The sequence below is a fragment of the Oncorhynchus keta genome, chromosome 24 (assembly GCF_023373465.1).
Source record: "Oncorhynchus keta strain PuntledgeMale-10-30-2019 chromosome 24, Oket_V2, whole genome shotgun sequence".
Taxonomy (NCBI): Eukaryota; Metazoa; Chordata; class Actinopteri; order Salmoniformes; family Salmonidae; genus Oncorhynchus; species Oncorhynchus keta.
Window position 1 is genome coordinate 21851409 of NC_068444.1, and position 22131 is coordinate 21873539.

At 42.7% G+C, this 22131-nt stretch overlaps 1 protein-coding gene across 1 annotated transcript in view; it reads left to right on the forward strand.

The window, feature by feature from the left end:
• itga9 (integrin, alpha 9) overlaps nt 1-22131 on the forward strand; it is a 153348-nt gene that overhangs the window by 50419 nt on the left and 80798 nt on the right. The window contains exons 11-15 of the mRNA XM_052477968.1: nt 2645-2739; nt 4315-4405; nt 7990-8035; nt 10560-10714; nt 21562-21722. Of these exons, the coding sequence (XP_052333928.1) occupies nt 2645-2739; nt 4315-4405; nt 7990-8035; nt 10560-10714; nt 21562-21722 (548 nt within the window). The remainder of the gene's footprint in view (nt 1-2644; nt 2740-4314; nt 4406-7989; nt 8036-10559; nt 10715-21561; nt 21723-22131) is intronic.

Sequence of the window (22131 nt, forward strand, 5' to 3'; positions counted from 1 at the left end):
ATGACGAGATCCTGAGGCCCATTGTCGTGCCATTCCTCCGCCGCCATCATCTCATGTTTCAACATGATAATGCACTGCCCCATGTTTCAAGGATCTGTACACAATTCCTGGAAGCTGAAAATGTCCCAGTTCTCACCAGACCTGGATACATCTAGCATGTTTGCGATGCTCTGTATTAACGTGTATGACAGCGTGTTCCAGTTCCCACCAATATCCAGCAGACATAAATCAATCAATCAATCAATCAATCAAATGTATTTCTAAAGCCCTTCTTACATCAGCTGATGTTACAAAGTGTTCAATGGAAACCCAGCCTAAAACCCCAAACAGCAAGCAATGCAGGTGTAGAAGCACAGTGGATTGGAAAAACTCCCTAGAAAGGCAGGAACCTAGGAAGAAAGCTCGGGAGGAACCAGACTATGAGGGGTGGCCAGTCCTCTTCTGGCTGTGCCGGATGGAGATTATAATAGAACATGGCCAAGATGTTCAAATGTTCATAGATGACCAGCAGGGTCAAATAAAAGTAATCACAGTGGTTGTAGAGGGTGCAACAGGTCAGGACCTCAGGAGTAAATGATAGTTGGCTTTTCATAACTGATCATTCAGAGTATCTCTACCATTCTTGCTGAGGTATGGGACAACATTCCACAGGCCAGAATAAACAGCTTGATCAACTTTTTGCCAAGGAGATGTGTCGCGCTGCATGAGGCAAATGGAGGTCACACCAGATACTGACCGGTTCTCTGATCCACACCCCAAATATTTTTTAATGGTATACGAGATTACCAAAAGTATGTGGACACCTACTTGTCGAACATCTCATTCCAAAATAATGGGCATTAATATGGAGTTGGTCCCCTCTTTGCTGCTATAACAGCCTCCACTCTTCTGGGAAGGCTTTCCACTAGATGTTAGAACATTGCTTTGGAGACTTGGTTCCATTCAGCCACGAGCATTAGTGAGGTCGGGCACTGATGTTGGGTGATTAGGCGTGACTAGTAGTCGGTGTTCCAATTCATCCCATAGGTGTTCGATGGGGTTGAGGTCAGGGAAAACCATTTCTGTATGAACCTGTATGAACCTCCCTTTGGTCCTTCCCCAAACTGTTTCCACAAAGTTGGAAGCACAGAATTGTCTAGAATGTCATTGTATGCTGTAGTTTTAAGATTTCCCAACACTGGAACTAAGGGGCCGAGCCTGGACCATGAAAAACAGCCCCAGACCATTATTTATCCTCCACCAAACTTTACAGTTGGTACTATGCATTGGGGCAACCCAGATTCATCCGTTGGACTGCCAGATGGTGAAGCGTGATTCATCACTCCAGAAAACACGTTTCCTCTGCTCTAGAGTCCAATGGCTTTACACCACTCCATCCGATGCTTGGCATTGCGCATGGTGATCTTAGGCTTGTGTGCAGCTGCTCGGCCATGGAAGCCCATTTCATGAAGCTCCCAACGAACAGTTTTTGTACTGACGTTCCTTCCAGAGGCAGTTTGGAACTCAGGAGTGAGTGTTTCAACCAAGGACACTTGATTTTACGTGCTACGCAAATCAGCACTCGGTGGTCCCATTCTGTGAGCTTGTGTGGCCTACCACTTCGCGGCCTACCAGGCGGCATCCTATGACGGTGCCACATTGAAAGTCACTGAGCTCTTCAGCAAGGCCACTCTGCTATCAATGTTTGTCTATGGAGATTGCATGGCGGTGTGCAAGATTTTATACATCTGTCAGCAGCGGGTGTGGCTGAAATAGCAGAATCCAATCATTTGAAGGGGTGTCCACATACTTTTGTATATAGAGTGACCAACAGATGCATATCTGTATTCCCAGTCATGTGAAATCCATAGATTAGGGCCTTTATTTAAATTGACTTGATTTCCATATATGAACTGTAACTCAGTAAAATCTTTAAAATTGTTGCATGTTTGTGATTATATTTTTGTTCTGTGTAGTTATTAGTAAGAAGCTATTTCAGGCTATCAATCAAGATAGTTCGACAAGCTCCTCTATCTTAGCTGGCATGCCTGCTGGATTGCTAGATTTTAGAAAAGCTAAATGTACTGAATAAGACTCACATTCCTTTCAATCTTTTAGCAGAGAAGCATATTTAGTTTCTTTAAAAAAGAGCAACACAGTGTTTAATAGTCACATGTACAGGGTTGCAGGTTTGATTGCAGGGTACAGTGAAAATCATATGGTGAAAAGTTGACCGCTCAAGAGGTATGCTCAGATATTAATTACGTGTAATGATTATGGATAGATTGCAGGAAAAAGCTGTTTCAGGTGTTTGAAAAATGTGAAATTCTCCAACTTACGGATGGGGGGCCTAACCCATTCAGGTTAGCGATCCTCACATACTTTGTGCCCCCTCAGATTTTTAGGGTGCATGACAACACTGGTTCTATTCATTTAATTTCTATGGTCCTGACACACACAAAGCAACTTTTTGAACAGCAGTTGGAATCCAATCTTGTTGGTTCTTAACTTTCTTGTTAATTTTCTGTAGACGAGTAATACTGAACTCTTTCTCGCTGTGTGTTTGTCTTTGTCTCTCTGCCTCTGTCCTATTTTCTCTCTCTCTCTCTCTCTCTCTCTCTCTCTCTCTCTCTCTCTCTCTCTCTCTCTCTCTCTCTCTCTCTAGATGTGGCCATAGGAGCACCCAAAGAAGATGACTACGGTGGAGCAGTCTATATTTACCATGGCGATGCCGCAGGAATCGTCAACAAATATTCTATGGTAAAGACACTTTCAATGGTTAGACACAACAAGTAGTCAGCACAGGTCTTGGGTAGATAATATGCCACCATCATAGGCTCTTTTGGAGGAAGAGATACTAGAAAGTCAAGAGACAATTCATCTTAAACCAATTGAGACATTATGTTCCCTGTGTTTAAGACCAACAACATAAAATATCATCTTCATCTGTTTTTAATTTCTAGTTTAGTCCACACACACGTTTGTTTTACAAACAGTTGTTTGTTTTCCACTAAAACAGTTGATTCCCTAACTCTTCCTAACCCCTAAACCTAAAATAGTATTTCCTCTTGTGGGGACCGGCAAAATGTTCTTAATAGTCCTTGTTTTACTATCCTTGTGAGGACTTCTGGTCCCCACAAGGATAATGAAAACACACACACACACACACACACACACACACACACACACACACACACACACACACACACACACACACACACACACACACACACACACACACACACACACACACACACACACACACACACACACACACACACACACACACACACACACACACACACACACACACACACACACACACACACACACACACACACACACACACACACACACACACACACACACACACACACACACACACACACACACACACACACACACACACACACACACACACACACACACACACACACACACACACACACACACACACACACACACACACTGCATTGTGTTAGCAACAAGGATAACATCACAGCTCCATCTGTGTTGACACAGCAGCACTATTACTCTCTGTCTGCATCTCAAATGACACCCTATTCCCTATAGTACAATGTTTTTGACCAGAGCCCTATGTGCACTAAATAGGGAATAGGGTTCCATTTGGGAAGCATCCTCTGACTAACGTGTCATAAAGACCCAGGTGGTAATGTTATCCTGGGAAGAGATTTTCCACTCATCTAATACGAACACACACATACACACACACAGGAGTGTGTTTTCAATAGCTTGGAAGCCAGACCAAAAGATCCCCACAATGGATATTAGCCCCATGAAACAATATTATAGAGTGTGAGTCCCAAATGGCACCCATATATAGTGCACTACTTTTGACCAGAGCCAATAGGTCCCAGGTCAAAAGTAGTGCACTGCATAGGGTCCCATTTGAAACAGTCACAGTAGTTCATCATTTCTATTTACTGAGATACAGGATGAGGTGAAATGTAAAAGTCCACTTCCCTCTCAAACCGTAGCCTTGCTCAGTGTTGTTGGTAGATTAAAGCTCAGACAGTGGTCTGTTATGGTAGCAGTAACAGACACAGTTGTCTGTTATGGTAGCAGTAACAGACACAGTGGTCTGTTTTAGTAGAGGTAGCAAAAACATGCTTGACTGTTGTGAGACAATGTGATGCTGATCCCTCCTGCTACAGTAATGTGTTCGCTAATGTTAATCTGTCAGATCAGTCTGTGTGTGTGCGTGTGTGTGTACTTGCGTGTGTGTGTGTGTGTGTGTGTGTGTGTGTGTGTGTGTGTGTGTGTGTGTGTGTGTGTGTGGTGTGTGTATTCTCACGTTTATATAATTCATTGCAGAGGCTGTCTGGACGGAGTGTAAACCCCGCCTTCCAGATGTTCGGCCAATCAATATCTGGCAATGTGGACATGGACGGCAATGGATATCTAGGTACTGTCACAATATACAGTACATAGAATGAAGAATTGGCGTGCTCAACTGAAAAGTTTGTAGTAACAAAAACTCTTTGGGTGCCAGATTCAAAAGGGATACACTGTTTAAAAAAAACAATGAATATTCTTAAAGATTAACTTAAATAATATTTCAGTGAGTGCAGGTTTTTCCTTTGTACAGTACAAAACAGATGATACAACGTAGCCAACACTAGGTTCAGGGTCAATGATGTACGTAGGGGCTACTGCTCTACTAGCCAACACTAGGTTCAGAAGTTAACTTCTTGATGCACCCATCCCGTTAGCGGGATCATTTTCGTCAACCGCTGAATTGCAGAGCGCCAAATTAAAATTAAATTACTACAATATTTAATTCATAAAATCACAAGTGCAATATAGCAATCCACCTGGTGTGTCAGGTGATCCTGGTGTGTCAAATTAAAAAAAAAAGCTTTTCGGCGAAAGCATACCAAAAGTTTATGTAAGGACATCTCTCTCAGCAGACAAAACATTACAAACAGCTAGCAGCCAAGTAGATTGGTCACGAAAGTCAGAAAAGCAATAAAATGAATCGCTTACCTTTGATGATCTTCGGATGTTTGCACTCACGAGACTCCCAGTTACACAATAAATGTTCCTTTTGTTCCATAAAGATGATTTGTATATCCAAAATACCTCAATGTGGTTGGCGCGTTATGTTCAGAGATCCACAGGCTCGAGAGGTCACGACCGGGCAGACGAAAATTTGGAATAGTATCCGTAAAGTTCGTAGAAACATGTCAAACGTTTTTTATATAAATCCTCAGGTTGTTTTTACAATGTATAATCAATAATATTTCAACTGAACTGTAGCTTCTTCAATAGGAGAGAGAGAGAAAATATCTGCTCCAAGCTGTTGCGCATGCAAAACGCTGCTGGCACCCAGCCATCCAATGACGCAATGTGATCTTACTCGCTCATTTTTCTAAATGAAAGCCTGAAACCCTGTCTAAAGACTGTTCACACCATGTGGAAGCCACGGGGAATCTGGTTGATATCCCTTTAAATGGAGTGATGGCAGGCAATGGAACAGAGAGCTTTCAGGAAAAACAACACTTCCAGGTTGGATTTTCCTCAGGTTTTCGCCTGCAATATCAGTTCTGTTATACTCACAGACAATATTTTGACAGTTTTGGAAACTTTAGAGTGTTGTTTATCCTAATCTGACAATTATATGCATATTCTAGATTCTGGGCCTGAGAAATAGGCAGTTTCATTTGGGTACGTTTTTCATCCAAACATCCAAATACTGCCCCCTACACTCAACAGGTTAATGATGTATGTAGGGCCTACAGCTCCACTAGGTTCAGGGTTAATGATGTACATAGGGCCTATAGCTCCACTAGCCAACACTAGGTTCAGGGTTAATGATGTACGTAGGGCCTACAGCTCCACTAGCCAACACTAGGTTCAGGGTTAATGATGTAAGTAGGGCCTACAGCTCCACTAGGTTCAGGGTTAATGATGTACGTAGGGCCTACAGCTCTACTAGGTTCAGGGTTAATGATGTACGTAGGGCCTACAGCTCCACTAGTTTCAGGGTTAATGATGTACGTAGGGCCTACAGCTCCACTAGCCAACACTAGGTTCAGGGTTAATGATGTACGTAGGGCCTACAGCTCCACTAGGTTCAGGGTTAATGATGTACGTAGGGCCTACAGCTCTACTAGGTTCAGGGTTAATGATGTACGTAGGGCCTATAGCTCCACTAGCCAACACTAGTTTCAGGGTTAATTATGTACGTAGGGCCTACAGCTCTACAAAGTTCAGGGTTAATGATGTACGTAGGGCCTACAGCTCTACTAGGTTCAGGGTTAATGATGTACGTAGGGCCTATAGCTCCACTAGCCAACACTAGTTTCAGGGTTAATGATGTACGTAGGGCCTACAGCTCCACTAGCCAACACTAGGTTCAGGGTTAATGATGTACGTAGGGCCTACAGCTCCACTAGGTTCAGGGTTAATGAAACACTTGGAGCCTACAGCTCAACTTTATGTCGTTATTGTAAAAGAGAATGTGTTCTCAATATCCTACCTGGTGAGATTTAGGTTAAACGAATAAATCAAACGAGCTCGGATCAAATCAGCAGACAAAGTAAAGAACGTCTGCTGATTCGAATGTGGTGTTATTCACACCTTCTCCCACTTGTTCACCTGTCTGTCTGACTCTGAGTGGACACTGGTTAGCCATTTAGACTCCTGTCTGTCTGACTCTGAGTGGTCCCTGGTCAGTCAGTTAGACTACCGTCTGTCTGACTGAGTGGTCCCTGGTCATTCGGCTAGATTCCTGTCTGTCTGACTCTGAGTGGTCCCTGGTCAGTCAGTTAGACTACCGTCTGTCTGACTCTGAGTGGTCCCTGGTCATTCAGCTAGATTCCTGTCTGTCTGACTCTGAGTGGTCCCTGGTCAGTCAGTTAGACTACCGTCTGTCTGACTCCGAGTGGTCCCTGGTCAGTCGGTCAGACTCGTGATGCTGAGGCATGTTGTTTACTGCATTCCACATCAACAGGGGACATTCGGAACTAGAACAGTAAACAACAAGTATGAGGACTCCATTGTTAAAGTGCAACTGAAGGCAATAAACTTAATTGGTTGAAAACAGCCCATATGGCATCGATATTAGTCAGAATAATTTATTCTAGTGTCAAAATTGACTACAATGTGTAAATAGAATAAATTTGGTCATAGTCAGTCTCATTCAAAACTGAGATGTGCAAGATAATTAGAATGGGTACTGTGTAGTAGGTTTCCTTGGTTTGGGTTTATTTCAAGCCTGCCCACAGCTAGCAGCACCCAAGTAATCATCAATTTGGAGCGCAGCTGCACACAACCCGATCGTAATGCCCGTGAACAATTTGGTTTGACATTCGATATCCCTATCGGGCTAGTTAGGGACCATCATAAATTACACAATTTACATGGGACAATATTTACAATTGTCAATAGCTAAACATTTCAATGACTTAAAAATCTCAAACCAACTATAAATTGTAGAAATTAATATACAAATATTGCAATCATTTAATGAGACAACTAAAAGTAGTGTAACATGGAAATATTGTCCCATTTACATTGTGTAATGTATTGACAGTCCCTAACTGGCCCCGGAGATAGTCTATCCAAAGACAAACTAACTTTGCCACGGTCGCTCACCAGCCGGCTGAAGCTAATTGGCGAAAGAAGTTTGCTAGCCCTAGCTAGCCAAGGCGACATTAAGATACAAGACCTGGTTAGACTGTTTCAAGTTATCTAGATGGGTGAGTGACTGTAACTGTGTACTGTTTTGGCAGAGTGAATGTACAAACGCTTGCCACGTGAGATATCACACACGCGAGAGACACCCACATTAAACAACATCCCTAATACTCTCATTTGGCTTCAGTCATGGTTGCTGCATATACTAATAAGCAAACTAAATTAACGGCCAAATCAGTAAGTTCAGCCCCCTTTTAATGATAAACTTTGTGTATTGTGCCATATATTCAAAAAAGGATAAATCTGCACTAACTTAGGTTTCGCTCATTGGTTGTTCTTTCATTACAGACATTACCATTGGTGCTTTTATGGCTGATAGTGTGGTGTTATTGAGGTGAGTGGTTGTATTGTTGAAGTTGGAATGTAATATATTTTGGTGTTACTTGAATAGTGGCTTTGTTTCACTGTCCATACCAGCATACCACTTTGAATGTGTGCACAATACATTGTTTTATTCTAAGAGTGAACCTATGCTTCTGTGGATATTGGAAAATAGCAGTATACACGCATACAGTGGAACAGAGTATGTTTTTCATCACAGAAAGACATTAATGCCATGCTGTGTCCACTGCAGTACCATGTTCAACATGTTGTATTAGTTGTAGGTCCATTGACACCATGCTGTATTTTAATAGTTGTAGGTCCATTGACACCATGTTGTATTGTACTGGTTGTAGGTCCATTGACACCATGCTGTATTTTAATAGTTGTAGGTCCATTGACACCATGTTGTATTGTACTGGTTGTAGGTCCATTGACACCATGTTGTATTTTAATAGGTGTGGGTCCATTGACACCATGCTGTATTTTAATAGTTGTAGGTCCATTGACACCATGTTGTATTGTACTGGTTGTAGGTCCATTGACACCATGTTGTATTGTACTGGTTGTAGGTCCATTGATACCATGTTGCGTTGTATTGGTTGTAGGTCCATTGACACCATGTTGTATTTTAATAGTTGTAGGTCCATTGACACCATGTTGTATTGTATTCATTGTAGGTCCATTGACACCATGTTGTATTGTACTGGTTGTAGGTCCATTGACACCATGTTGTATTGTATTGGTTGTAGGTCCATTGACACCATGTTGTATTGTACTGGTTGTAGGTCCATTGACACCATGTTGTATTGTATTCATTGTAGGTCCATTGACACCATGTTGTATTTTAATAGTTGTAGGTCCATTGACACCATGTTGTATTGTACTGGTTGTAGGTCCATTGACACCATGTTGTATTGTATTCATTGTAGGTCCATTGACACCATGTTGTATTGTATTCATTGTAGGTCCATTGACACCATGTTGTATTTTAATAGTTGTAGGTCCATTGACACCATGTTGTATTTTAATAGTTGTAGGTCCATTGACACCATGTTGTATTGTATTGGTTGTAGGTCCATTGACACCATGTTGTATTGTATTGGTTGTAGGTCCATTGACACCATGTTGTATTGTATTCATTGTAGGTCCATTGACACCATGTTGTATTTTAATAGTTGTAGGTCCATTGACACCATGTTGTATTGTACTGGTTGTAGGTCCATTGACACCATGTTGTATTGTATTCATTGTAGGTCCATTGACACCATGTTGTATTGTATTCATTGTAGGTCCATTGACACCATGTTGTATTTTAATAGTTGTAGGTCCATTGACACCATGTTGTATTTTAATAGTTGTAGGTCCATTGACACCATGTTGTATTGTATTGGTTGTAGGTCCAATGACACCATGCTGTATTTTAATAGTTGTAGGTCCATTGACACCATGTTGTATTTTAATAGTTGTAGGTCCATTGACACCATGTTGTATTGTATTGGTTGTAGGTCCATTGACACCATGTTGTATTGACACCATGTTGTATTGACACCATGTTGTATTTTAATAGTTGTAGGTCCATTGACACCATGTTGTATTGTACTGGTTGTAGGTCCATTGACACCATGTTGTATTGACACCATGTTGTATTTTAATAGTTGTAGGTCCATTGACACCATGTTGTATTGTACTGGTTGTAGGTCCATTGACACCATGTTGTATTGTATTCATTGTAGGTCCATTGACACCATGTTGTATTGTATTCATTGTAGGTCCATTGACACCATGTTGTATTGTACTGGTTGTAGGTCCATTGACACCATGTTGTATTGTATTCATTGTAGGTCCATTGACACCATGTTGTATTGTATTCATTGTAGGTCCATTGACACCATGTTGTATTGTATTCATTGTAGGTCCATTGACACCATGTTGTATTTTAATAGTTGTAGGTCCATTGACACCATGTTGTATTGTATTGGTTGTAGGTCCATTGACACCATGTTGTATTGACACCATGTTGTATTGACACCATGTTGTATTTTAATAGTTGTAGGTCCATTGACACCATGTTGTATTGTACTGATTGTAGGTCCATTGACACCATGTTGTATTGACACCATGTTGTATTTTATTAGTTGTAGGTCCATTGACACCATGTTGTATTGTACTGGTTGTAGGTCCATTGACACCATGTTGTATTGTATTCATTGTAGGTCCATTGACACCATGTTGTATTGTACTGGTTGTAGGTCCATTGACACCATGTTGTATTGTATTCATTGTAGGTCCATTGACACCATGTTGTATTGTATTCATTGTAGGTCCATTGACACCATGTTGTATTGTATTCATTGTAGGTCCATTGACACCATGTTGTATTTTAATAGTTGTAGGTCCATTGACACCATGTTGTATTGTATTCATTGTAGGTCCATTGACACCATGTTGTATTTTAATAGTTGTAGGTCCATTGACACCATGTTGTATTGTACTGGTTGTAGGTCCATTGACACCACGTTGTGTTTTGTCTCTAGGTCCCGACCGGTGATCACTGTGGACGTGTCCATCTACCTACCTGTCTCCATCAACATCTCTGTTCCTCAGTGTCACGAGGGACCACAGCACCTCAACTGTTTCAACGCTACAGTCTGCCTGCTCTTCAGAGGAAAACACCTGCCTGGACAGATAGGTGAGCACACCTACAGCATAACTACAGCAGACACACAAAATAATGTACAGCGCACTTAAGTTGATAGAGTGGTATGTTTGAAATGGGACCCCTCATGCCTTGTTTTAGTAGTTAGAACAAGTAGACTATATTTTAGTGGATTATTCAGAGCGATTTGTGAATGTGCCACTGAATTGTGTCATTCCATGATGTAGCCTTTGGCCAATGGATGCTGCCTATGGTTGTGGTTCTCCTTCAGTCTACTAACAACAGCTGGTGCACGAAATCTAAGAAAGCCTCTACATTTTGCTCGCTTGAAGTAGAATATATTATGATAAATTGAAGGCCACACTACTTGCCTAGAGAGTTCTCAGCTATACTTTTCATGGCTGTTTATTTACCACCACAGACAGATGCCGGTACTAAGACTGCACTGAGCCAGCTGTATAAGGAAATAAGCAAACAGGAAACCACTCACCCAGAGGCGGCGCTCCTAGTGGCCGGAGACTTTAATGCAGGGAAACTTAAATCGGTTCTACCAAATCTCTATCAACATATTAGATGTGCAACCAGAGGGGGAAAAATTCTAGATTACCTGTACTCCACACACAGAGATGCGTACAGAGCTCTCCCTCGCCCTGCATTTGGTAAATCCGACTACAACGCTATCCTCCTGATTCCTGCTTACTAGCAAAAATTAAAGCAGGAGGACCAGTGACTCGGTCTATAAAAAAATGGTCAGATGAAGCAGATGCTAAACTACAGGACTGTTTTGCTATCACAGACTGGAACATGTTCCGGGATTCTTCCGATGACATTGAGGAATACACCACATCAGTCACTGGCTTTATCCATGAGTGCATTGAGGACGTCGTCCCCACAGTGACTGTACGTACATACCCCAACCAGAAGCCATGGATTAAAGGCAACATTAGGACTGAGCTAAAGGGTAGAGCTGCCGCTTTCAAGGTGCGGGACTCTAGCCCGGAAGCTTACAAGAAATCCCGCTATGCCCTGTGACGAACCATCAAACAGGCAAAGCATCAATACAGGGCTAAGATTGAATCATAGTACACCGGCTCTGACGCCCGTCAGATGTGGCAGGGCTTACAAACTATTACAGACTACAAAGGGAAGCACAACCGTGAGCTGCCCAGTGACACAAGCCTACCAGATGAGCTAAATCACTTCTATGCTCGCTTCGAGGCAAGCAACACTGAGGCATGCATGAGCGCATCAGCTGCCCCGGATGACTGTGTGATCACACTCTCCATAGCTGACGTGAGTAAGACCTTTAAACAGGTCAACATTCACAAGGCTGCGGGGCCAGACGGATTACCAGGACGTGTGCTCCGGGCATGTGCTGAGAAACTGGCATTTTCAACATGTCCCTGATTGAGTCTGTAATACCAACATGCTTCAAGCAGACCACCATAGTCCCTGTGCCCAAGAACACAAAGGCAACCTGCCTAAATGATTACAGACCCGTGGCGCTCACATCCGTAGCCATGAAGTGCTTTGAACGGCTGGTAATGGCTCACATCAACACCATTATCCCAGAAACCCTAGACCCACTCCAATTTGCATACCGCCCAAACAGATCCACAGATGATGCCATCTCTATTGCACTCCACACTGCCCTTTCCCACCTGGACAAAAGGAACACCTATGTGAGAATGCTATTCATTGACTACAGTTCAGCGTTCAACACCATAGTACCCTCAAAGCTCATCACTAAGCTAAGGAACCTGGGACTAAACACCTCCCTCTGCAACTGGATCCTGGACTTCCTGACGGGCCGCCCCCAGGTGGTGAGGGTAGGTAGCAACACATCTGCCACGCTGATCCTCAACATTGGAACTCCCCAGGGGTGCGTGCTCAGTCCCCTCCTGTACTCCCTTTTCACCCACGACTGCATGGCCAGGCACGACTCCAACTCCAGGGTAGTGGGTTCGATTCCCGGGACCACCCATACGTAGAATGTATGCACACATGACTGTAAGTCGCTTTGGATAAAAGCGTCTGCTAAATGGCATATATTATTATTATTATTAAGTTTGCTGACGACACAACAGTGGAAGGCCTGATCAACGACGAGATCGACGAGAACTCTAACCTCCGCCTATAGGGAGGAGGTTAGAGACCTGGCCTGGTGGTGCCAGAATAACAACCTATCCCTCAATGTAACCAAGACTAAGGAGATGATTGTGGACGACAAGAAAAGGAGCACCAAGCACGTCCCCATTCTCATCGACGGGGCTGTAGTGGAGCAGGTTGAGAGCTTCAAATTCCTCGGTGTCCACATCAACAACAAACTGGAATGGTCCAAACACACCAGGATAGTCGTGAAGAGGGCACGACAAAGCCTATTCCCCTTCAGGAAACTAAAAAGATTTGTCATGGGTCCTGAGATCCTGAAAAGGTTCTACAGCTGCAACATCAAGAGCATCCTGACCGGTTGCATCACTGCCTGGTACGGCAATTGCTCGGCCTCCGATCGCAAGGCACTTCAGAGGGTAGTGCGTATGGCCCAGTACATCACTGGGGCAAAGCTGCCTGCCATCCAGGACCTCTACATCAGGCGGTGTTAGAGGAAGGCCCTGAAAATTGTCAAAGACCCCAGTCATAGACTGTTCTCTCTACTACTGCATGGCAAGCGGTACCGGAGTGCCAAGTCTAGGAAAAAAAGGCTTCTCAACAGTTTTTACCCCCAAGCCATAAGACTCCTGAACATGGAAACCAAATGGTTACCTGGGCTATTTGCATTGTGTGCCCCCCCAAAACCCTCTTATATGCTGCTACTCTCTGTTTATCTTATATACATAGCCACTTTAACTATACATTCATGTACATACTACCTCAATTGGCCCGACCAACCAGTGCTCCCGCACATTGGCTAACCGGGCTATCTGCATTGTATCCTACCACCCGCCATCCCCTCTTTTTATGCTACTGCTACTCTCTGTTCATCATATATGCATAGTCACTTTAACCATACCCACATGTACATACTACCTCAATAAGCCTGACTGACCGCTGACACACACACACACACACACACACACACACACACACACACACACACACACACACACACACACACACACACACACACACACACACACACACACACACACACACGCATTTTTATTTTATTTTCTCCACACTATTGGTCAGAGCCTGTAAGGAAGCATTTCACTGTAAGGTCTACACCTGTGCACCTGTATTCGGTGCACCTGACAAATAAACTTTGATTTGATTTGGTCTAGTCTAGTTATAATCCAGCCAATAGGTGTTGACTGTTTAGATGTGGTCCTGGTTGGTTGTTTAGGTCTGGTCATGGTGTTCTGAGTGTTTAAGTGTTTGGTCATGGTTATCGTTTGACTCTTTAGGTGTGTTCATGGTTGACTGTTGTTTGGGTGTGGCCACAGTTGGGTGTGGTCGTGTTAAGCACCCCTCAGGACAGGGAACTAGCCTGCTGTTTCATTACATAATGAGGAGCAGGTCCAGGGCCAGGCGTAACAGGAGGAATAAGGGTCCTCTGTTCTCTTCTGTTTGACTGTTTGGCACGACCAGTGGAAAGTAGTTCTGCACTGCAACACCTTGTGTCTTTCTGTTTGGTGATGATGCCCGGTAGTGTATGTATGTGTGTGTGTTTCTGTTCTGTTTGGTGAAAACGCCTGGGCTGGTAATGAACACTCAACGCCCCTTTCCGCCTGACAGGGTGAGGTCATGGAAGGCACCCCCTCACACACACAAACACGCATACATGCATGCACATGCACACAAACCATGGCGCAAGCACCACACCGAGATGCATACACACACATACACACTCACGAGATGCACAAATTCACACACCCACACACACAGTACATTTACATTTGTGTATGTTTTTTAAATAATTGGGAATAAAGTGACACAGTAAACAGTAGCAGCGTATGTGATGAGTCAAAAAAGTTGGTGAAAAAAGTGTCAATGCAGAGTGTCCAGGTAGTTTGGTTAACTATTTAACTAACTATTTAGCAGTCTTATGGCTTGGGGGTAGAAGCTGTTCAGGGTCCTGTTGGTTCCAGACTTGGTGCATCGGTGCCCCTTGCCATGCGGTAGCAGAGAGAAAAGTACATGGGTGTTTCCAAAATACACACTACTGTACTCTACATACTCAAGTGCATTTTCTGAGGACGTTCTCTTGAATACGTTCTTGTGAGGATGAGAGTGTGGAGAACACATAAAACATTTCATTTGAGAAGCACTCCCCCTACGTATTACCTCGCGCTGCATCTCCCCATTCTCTGAACCTGATTCCATCCAGGACAATGGCAACAATAGAGACAAAACATACACAAAGAAAATGTTTTATTTCCTAATTATCATCGTAATCTATCTTGCCAGCAAGCTAGTTAAACAGGCAAAAATGACCTAAAACTAATGGTATGCAAGGTATATGTCAATTCGTTTTGGCTAGCTACTTACCTATTCACTAAACCTTCCTTTTTCTAGCCAGGACAATGGCAATAGATCCAAAAGAAGATATACACAAAGCAAACATTTTACTTCATAACTACCAGCTGGCTATATGTGAATCATAATAATGTAGCTAGCCAGATAGTATAACTGGCAGAAATGACCTAAAACCAATGTTATCCAAAGTAGATGTTAATTCTTTGTTGGTAGCCACAAAGGACTGTTAGCTAGCTATCTAGCAACTAGCCAGTTAGCGCTATTGACTTCCTTTTTTTTCTTTTTTTAACCAGGTAGGCTAGTTGAGAACAATTTCTCATTTACAACTGTGACCTGGCCAAGATAAAGCATAGTAATTCGACACATTCAACAACAGAGTTACACATGGAATAAACAGAACATACAGTCAATAATACAATAGAACAAAAGAAAACAAAAAGTCTATATACAGTGAGTGCGAATGAGGTAAGTTAAGGAAATAAATAGGCCATGGTGGCGAGGTAATTACAATATAGCAATTAAACACTGGAATGGTAGATCGGCAGAAGATGAATGTGCAAGTAGAGATACTGGGGTGCAAAGGAGCAAGATAGATAAATAAATAAATAAATAAATAAATAAATAAATACAGTATGGGGATGAGGTAGGTAGATAGGTGGGCTGTTTACAGATGGGCTATGTACAGGTGCAGTGATCTGTGAGCTGCTCTGACAGCTGGTGCTTAAAGCTAGTGAGGGAGGTGTGAGTCTCCAGCTTCAGAGATTTTTGCAGTTCGTTCCAGTCATGGGCAGCAGAGAACTGGAAGGAAATACGACCAAAGGAGGAATTGGCTTTGGGGGTGCCCAGTGAGATATACAGTGCCTTGCGAAAGTATTCGGCCCCCTTGAACTTTGCAACCTTTTGCCACATTTCAGGCTTCAAACATAAAGATATAAAACTGTATTTTTTTGTGAAGAATCAACAAGTGGGACACAATCATGAAGTGGAACGACATTTATTGGATATTTCAAACTTTTTTAACAAATCAAAAACTGAAAAATTGGGCGTGCAAAATTATTCAGCCCCCTTAAGTTAATACTTTGTAGCGCCACCTTTTGCTGCGATTACAGCTGTAAGTCGCTTGGGGTATGTCTCTATCAGTTTTGCACATCGAGAGACTGACATTTTTTCCCATTCCTCCTTGCAAAACAGCTCGAGCTCAGTGAGGTTGGATGGAGACCATTTGTGAACAGCAGTTTTCAGTTCTTTCCACAGATTCTTGATTGGATTCAGGTCTGGACTTCGACTTGGCCATTCTAACACCTGGATATGTTTATTTTTTAACCATTCCATTGTAGATTTTGCTTTATGTTTTGGATCATTGTCTTGTTGGAAGACAAATCTCCGTCCCAGTCTCAGGTCTTTTGCAGACTCCATCAGGTTCTTCCAGAATGGTCCTGTATTTGGCTCCATCCATCTTCCCATCAATTTTAACCATCTTCCCTGTCCCTGCTGAAGAAAAGCAGGCCCAAACCATGATGCTGCCACCACCATGTTTGACAGTGGGGATGGTGTGTTCAGGGTGTTGCTTTTACGCCAAACATAACGTTTTGCATTGTTGCCAAAAAGTTCAATTTTGGTTTCATCTGACCAGAGCACCTTCTTCCACATGTTTGGTGTGTCTCCCAGGTGGCTTGTGGCAAACTTTAAACAACACTTTTTATGGATATCTTTAAGAAATGGCTTTCTTCTTGCAACTCTTCCATAAAGGCCAGATTTGTGCAATGTACGACTGATTGTTGTCCTATGGACAGAGTCTCCCACCTCAGCTGTAGATCTCTGCAGTTAATCCAAAGTGATCATGGGCCTCTTGGCTGCATCTCTGATCAGTCTTCTCCTTGTATGAGCTGAAAGTTTAGAAGGACGGCCAGTTCTTGGTAGATTTGCAGTGGTCTGATACTCCTTCCATTTCAATATTATCGCTTGCACAGTGCTCCTTGGGATGTTTAAAGCTTGGGAAATCTTTTTGTATCCAAATCCGGCTTTAAACTTCTTCACAACAGTATCTCGGACCTGCCTGGTGTGTTCCTTGTTCTTCATGATGCTCTCTGCGCTTTTAACGGACCTCTGAGACTATTACAGTGCAGGTGCATTTATACGGAGACTTGATTACACACAGGTGGATTGTATTTATCATCATTAGTCATTTAGGTCAACATTGGATTATTCAGAGATCCTCACTGAACTTCTGGAGAGAGTTTGCTGCACTGAAAGTAAAGGGGCTGAATAATTTTGCACGCCCAATTTTGTAGTTTTTGATTTGTTAAAAAAGTTTGAAATATCCAATAAATGTCGTTCCACTTCATGATTGTGTCCCACTTTTTGTTGATTCTTCACAAAAATATACAGTTTTATATCTTTATGTTTGAAGCCTGAAATGTGGCAAAAGGTCACAAAGTTCAAGGGGGCCGAATACTTTCGCAAGGCACTGTACCTGCTGGAGCGCGTGCTACGAGTGGGTTCTGATATGGTGACCAGTGAACTGAGCTAAAGCGGGGCTTTACCTAACAGAGACTTGTAGATAACCTGTAGCCAGTGGGTTTGGCGACGAGTATGAAGCGAGAGCCAGCCAACGAGAGCGTACAGGTCACAAAGGTGGGTAGTATATGGGGCTTTGGTGACAAAACGGATGGCACTGCATCCAGTTTGTTGAGTAGTGTTGGAGGCTACTTTATAGATGACATCACCGAAGTCGAGGATCGGTAGGATGGTCAGTTTTACGAGGGTATGTTTGGCAGCATGAGTGAAGGATGCTTTGTTGCAATATAAAAATTTAATTAGATTTAATTTTGGATTGGAGATGCTTAATGTGAGTCTGGAAGGAGAGTTTACAGTCTAACCAGACACCCAGGTATTTGTAGTTGTCAACGTATTCTAAGTCAGAGCCGTCCAGAGTAATGATGCTGGACGGGCGAGCAGGTGCGGGCAGTGATCGATTGAATAGCATGCGTTTAGTTTTACTTGCGTTTAAGAGCAGTTGGAGGCCACGGAAGGAGAGTTGTATGGCATTGAAGCTCGTCTGGAGGTTAGTTAACACAGTGTCCAAAGAGGGGCCAGAAGTATACAGAATGGTGTCGTCTGCGTAGAGGTGGATCAGAGAATCACCAACAGCAAGAGCACTTACTATGGTCTTACGACCTACACACACTACAGTGTGTATTGTAGGCAGGTAAACATGCCAAAATTAACACAGCATGTATTTATTAACGTAGCAAGATAAAATATTGTAGTCAGTGTATTTTCTCTTGCTTCAGTTGAAATAATGTCCACCATTGATTTTTTAAAAAAGCATTATTTTTACATGGTTGCTTCATATTTCTTTGCATACTTTCCGTTGAAGCTTGAATCAATGCATGCTTCAAAATATGTACATGTAAATGCTCCATTTCGCATACTTTGATTTGGACTTATACTCCAACCCTCCCATGCTTCCATTTGCCTGCTCAAGAGCACGGTAATATGCATTTTGAGAAACAACCTGAGTTGGGAGGCTCGACTCTATTCCAATTTTTAGGGCCTTCCTCTGAGATTGCCTCATATAGATATTGCCCCATCTGTGGATATGTTGGGGTGTTATGCAAATTTGTGTAGGTTGATGTGAGTAATGTAAGCATTTCATGGCTACAGATGTGAGAGCTACAAGGCGATAGTCATCTAGACAGGTTACCTTAGTCTTCTTGGGCAGAGGAACTATGTTGGTCTGCCTGAAACATGTAAACTGGGTCAGGGAGAGGTTGAAAATGTCAGTGAAGATACTTACCAGCTGGTCAGTGCATGCTCTGAGTACGCGTCCTGGTAATCCGTCTGACCCCACTGCCTTGTGAATGTTAACCTGTTTAAAGGTCTTACTCACATCGGCTATGGAGTGTGTGATCACTCAGTCATCCGGAACAGCTGGTGCTCTCATGCATGGTTCAGTGTTACTTGCCTCAAAGCTAGCATGGATGGCATTTAGCTTGTTTGGTTTCCCTTTGTAATCTGTGATAGTTTGCAAGCCCTGCCAAATCCGACGAGCATCAGTGTAGTAGTAGTAGTTTTGGTCTTAATCCTGTATTCACCCTTTGCCTGTTTGATGATTTGCCGGATGGCGTAACGAGATTTCTTATAAGCCTCCAGGTTAGTGTCCTGCTCCTTGAAAGCGGTAGCTATAGCCTTAAAATCATTGCAGATGTTGCCTGTAATCAATGGCTTTTGGTTGGGATATGTACGTATGGTCACTGTGGGGACGATGTCGTCGATGCACTTATTAATGAAGCCGGTGACTAATGTGGTAAACTCCTCAATGTTATCAGATGAGTCAGGGAACATATTCCAGTCTGTGCTAGCGAAACAGTCCTGTAGCTTAGCATTCACTTCATTGGACCACTTCCGTGCTGAGCGCGCCACTGGTTCTTCCTGTTTGAGATTTTGCTTGAAAGCAGGAATCCGGAGGATAGAGTTATGGTCAGATTTACCAAATGGAGGGCGAGGGAGAGCGTTGTATGCATCTCTGTGTGTGGAGTAAAGGTGATCTTGCCTTGCTTTTGCCTGTAGTTGCACAGGTGACATGCTGGTAGAAATTAGGTAAAGCAGATTTCAGTTTTCCTCCATTAAATCACCGGCTACTAGGAGGACCACTTTTTGGATGAGCATTTTCTTGTTTGCTAATGGCCCTATTCAGCTCTTTCAGTGCGGTCTTAGTGATAGCATCGGTTTGTGGTGGTAAATAGACAGATACGAAAATTATATATAACTCTTGGTAAATAGTATGGTTTATCATGAGGCATTCTAACTTTGGCGAGAAGAACCTTGAGACTTCCTTAACATTAGAGATTGCACACCAGCTGTTGTCAACAAAGATACAAACACCACTCCCGTTGAGCTTACCCGACGCTGCCGTTCTGTCCTGACGATTCATAGAAAAACCAGCTGGAATATTATCCATTTCCTTGTTCAGCCAAGTTTCAGAGAAACATAGGTAATTACAGTTCTTTAGATCCCGTTGATAGGATATTCTCAAACAGAGTTTGTTTGGTTTGTTCTCCAGTGAAGAATAGAACAGAGAGTAGAAGCGGATCATTTATTCTCCACCGTAGCTTCATCAGGGTACCTGTACGTCAGCCTCTATATCGCTTTCTCTTCCGAGTGTCAGGGATTAGGGCCTGGTCTGGGGTGAGCAGCATGTCCTGTGCCGCTGACACATTGAAGTAGAAATCTTCATCCTAATCAAGGCTGTTGATCACTGTTCTGATGTCCAGAAGCTCTTTTAGGTCATAGGAAACGATGGCGGAAACATTATTTACCAAATAAGTTAAGATCAGCTCCAAAGAACACACAAAATAGTAGAATTGGTCAGGGTCCCGTAAAACGTCCGCTATACATCCCAGCTTAATTTCCTGTGTGCGTGCATGTCTGGTAGTGAGACCTCCAACTAAGGCTTGACCTAACTGGGGCGGTCAGCCGGTGATTGTCAAGCAAATAACTGTCGGTCTCACGGTAATTGACAGTTAATTAACATAAACATAAAAATGCAGCATCTCCTGGCGCCCACACACAGCCTACAAGCCATTTAAAAAAGTTTAATGAATCCATGTGATATAGCCTACACCTTCACAATAAGCACTTGATAATGCTTCGAATTTCACAGCGGGGGGGCGCCAACCCAATTTAAATAATATATGTGTAATTTAAAATACATGTCTTCTATACAGTTAAATAGCGAATGGAGGATGCTGTTCCCCGTGGTTTATTTTCATGCCAGCCAGGTAGGCTATACTCCTGCTGTCAATATAAGCAATGTGCTTAATATTAGGAAAGTTGAGAAATAAATTTAGTTGGCCTAGCCTATAGAAAAGCTGATGGGATCCTCCTCTTTTTATTAGCGGCCATCACTCTGTTTTCTCCCGCAATTGCATAGCCTATAGAAATGTTGAGCAACATGAGCTCATGAAGTGTTTGATTAGATTTTCTAATACATTTGCATTGAAGTCAAGAGTGATTATAGGGACAATGTAGTGCTGAGTCTATTGTAGTTAGCAAGTTTGGTAGGATACTAATGACCAGCAGCATCATCAGAGCTTGGAGAAGCCTAATTACAGTACCTATACAGTCATGTGGAATTTGACTGCCTTCATGACACGTGACCGCCAGTGTGGAGGTAATACGTCACCGCATCAGCCCTAGACCTGACTAAGATCCACCTTGGATCGGAACATTGTCACTATTAAAAGGTGCTATTAGGAGCCTTACATTGCCTCTCTAACTAACATATGTCTCTCTCTCCCCTATGTTTGACTGCATTAATATGTCTTATTCAGACTGTGTGAAGTGAAACATGACTTAGCTTTATCTAACCCATGATTCCCACTCTCTCTCCTCTCTCCCAGAGTTGCTGTATAACCTGACAGCTGATGTGGATAAGAGACAGAGGAGCCAGCCTTCTAGAGTGTACTTGGTTCAGAACGGAGCCCAGATGAGCTCTGTGAGCAACGAGCTCAGTCTGGACATCAACACAGTGGAGTGCCACCAGTACACTGCATACGTTAAGGTGAGTTCCTAGACCTCAGTCATATGAGGGAGTCAGTCATATAGCTTTCACCTGGATTCACCTGATCAGTCTTTGTCTTGGAAAGAACCGGTGTTCCTAATGTTTTTTACACTCAGTGTAGCAAAATGCTTGTGTTTCTAGCTCCGACAGCACAGTAATATCTAACAATTTCACAACATATACCCAATACACACAAATCTAAGTAAAGGAATGGAATTAAGAATATATAAATATATGGACGAGCAATGTCAGAGCGGCATAGACTAAGATACAGTAGAATATAATACAGTATATACATATGATTAATGCAAAATATGTAAACATTATTCAAGTGACTAGTGTTCCATTTATTGAAGTGGCCAGTGATTTCCAAGTCTATGTATATAGGCAGCAGCCTCTAATGTGCTAG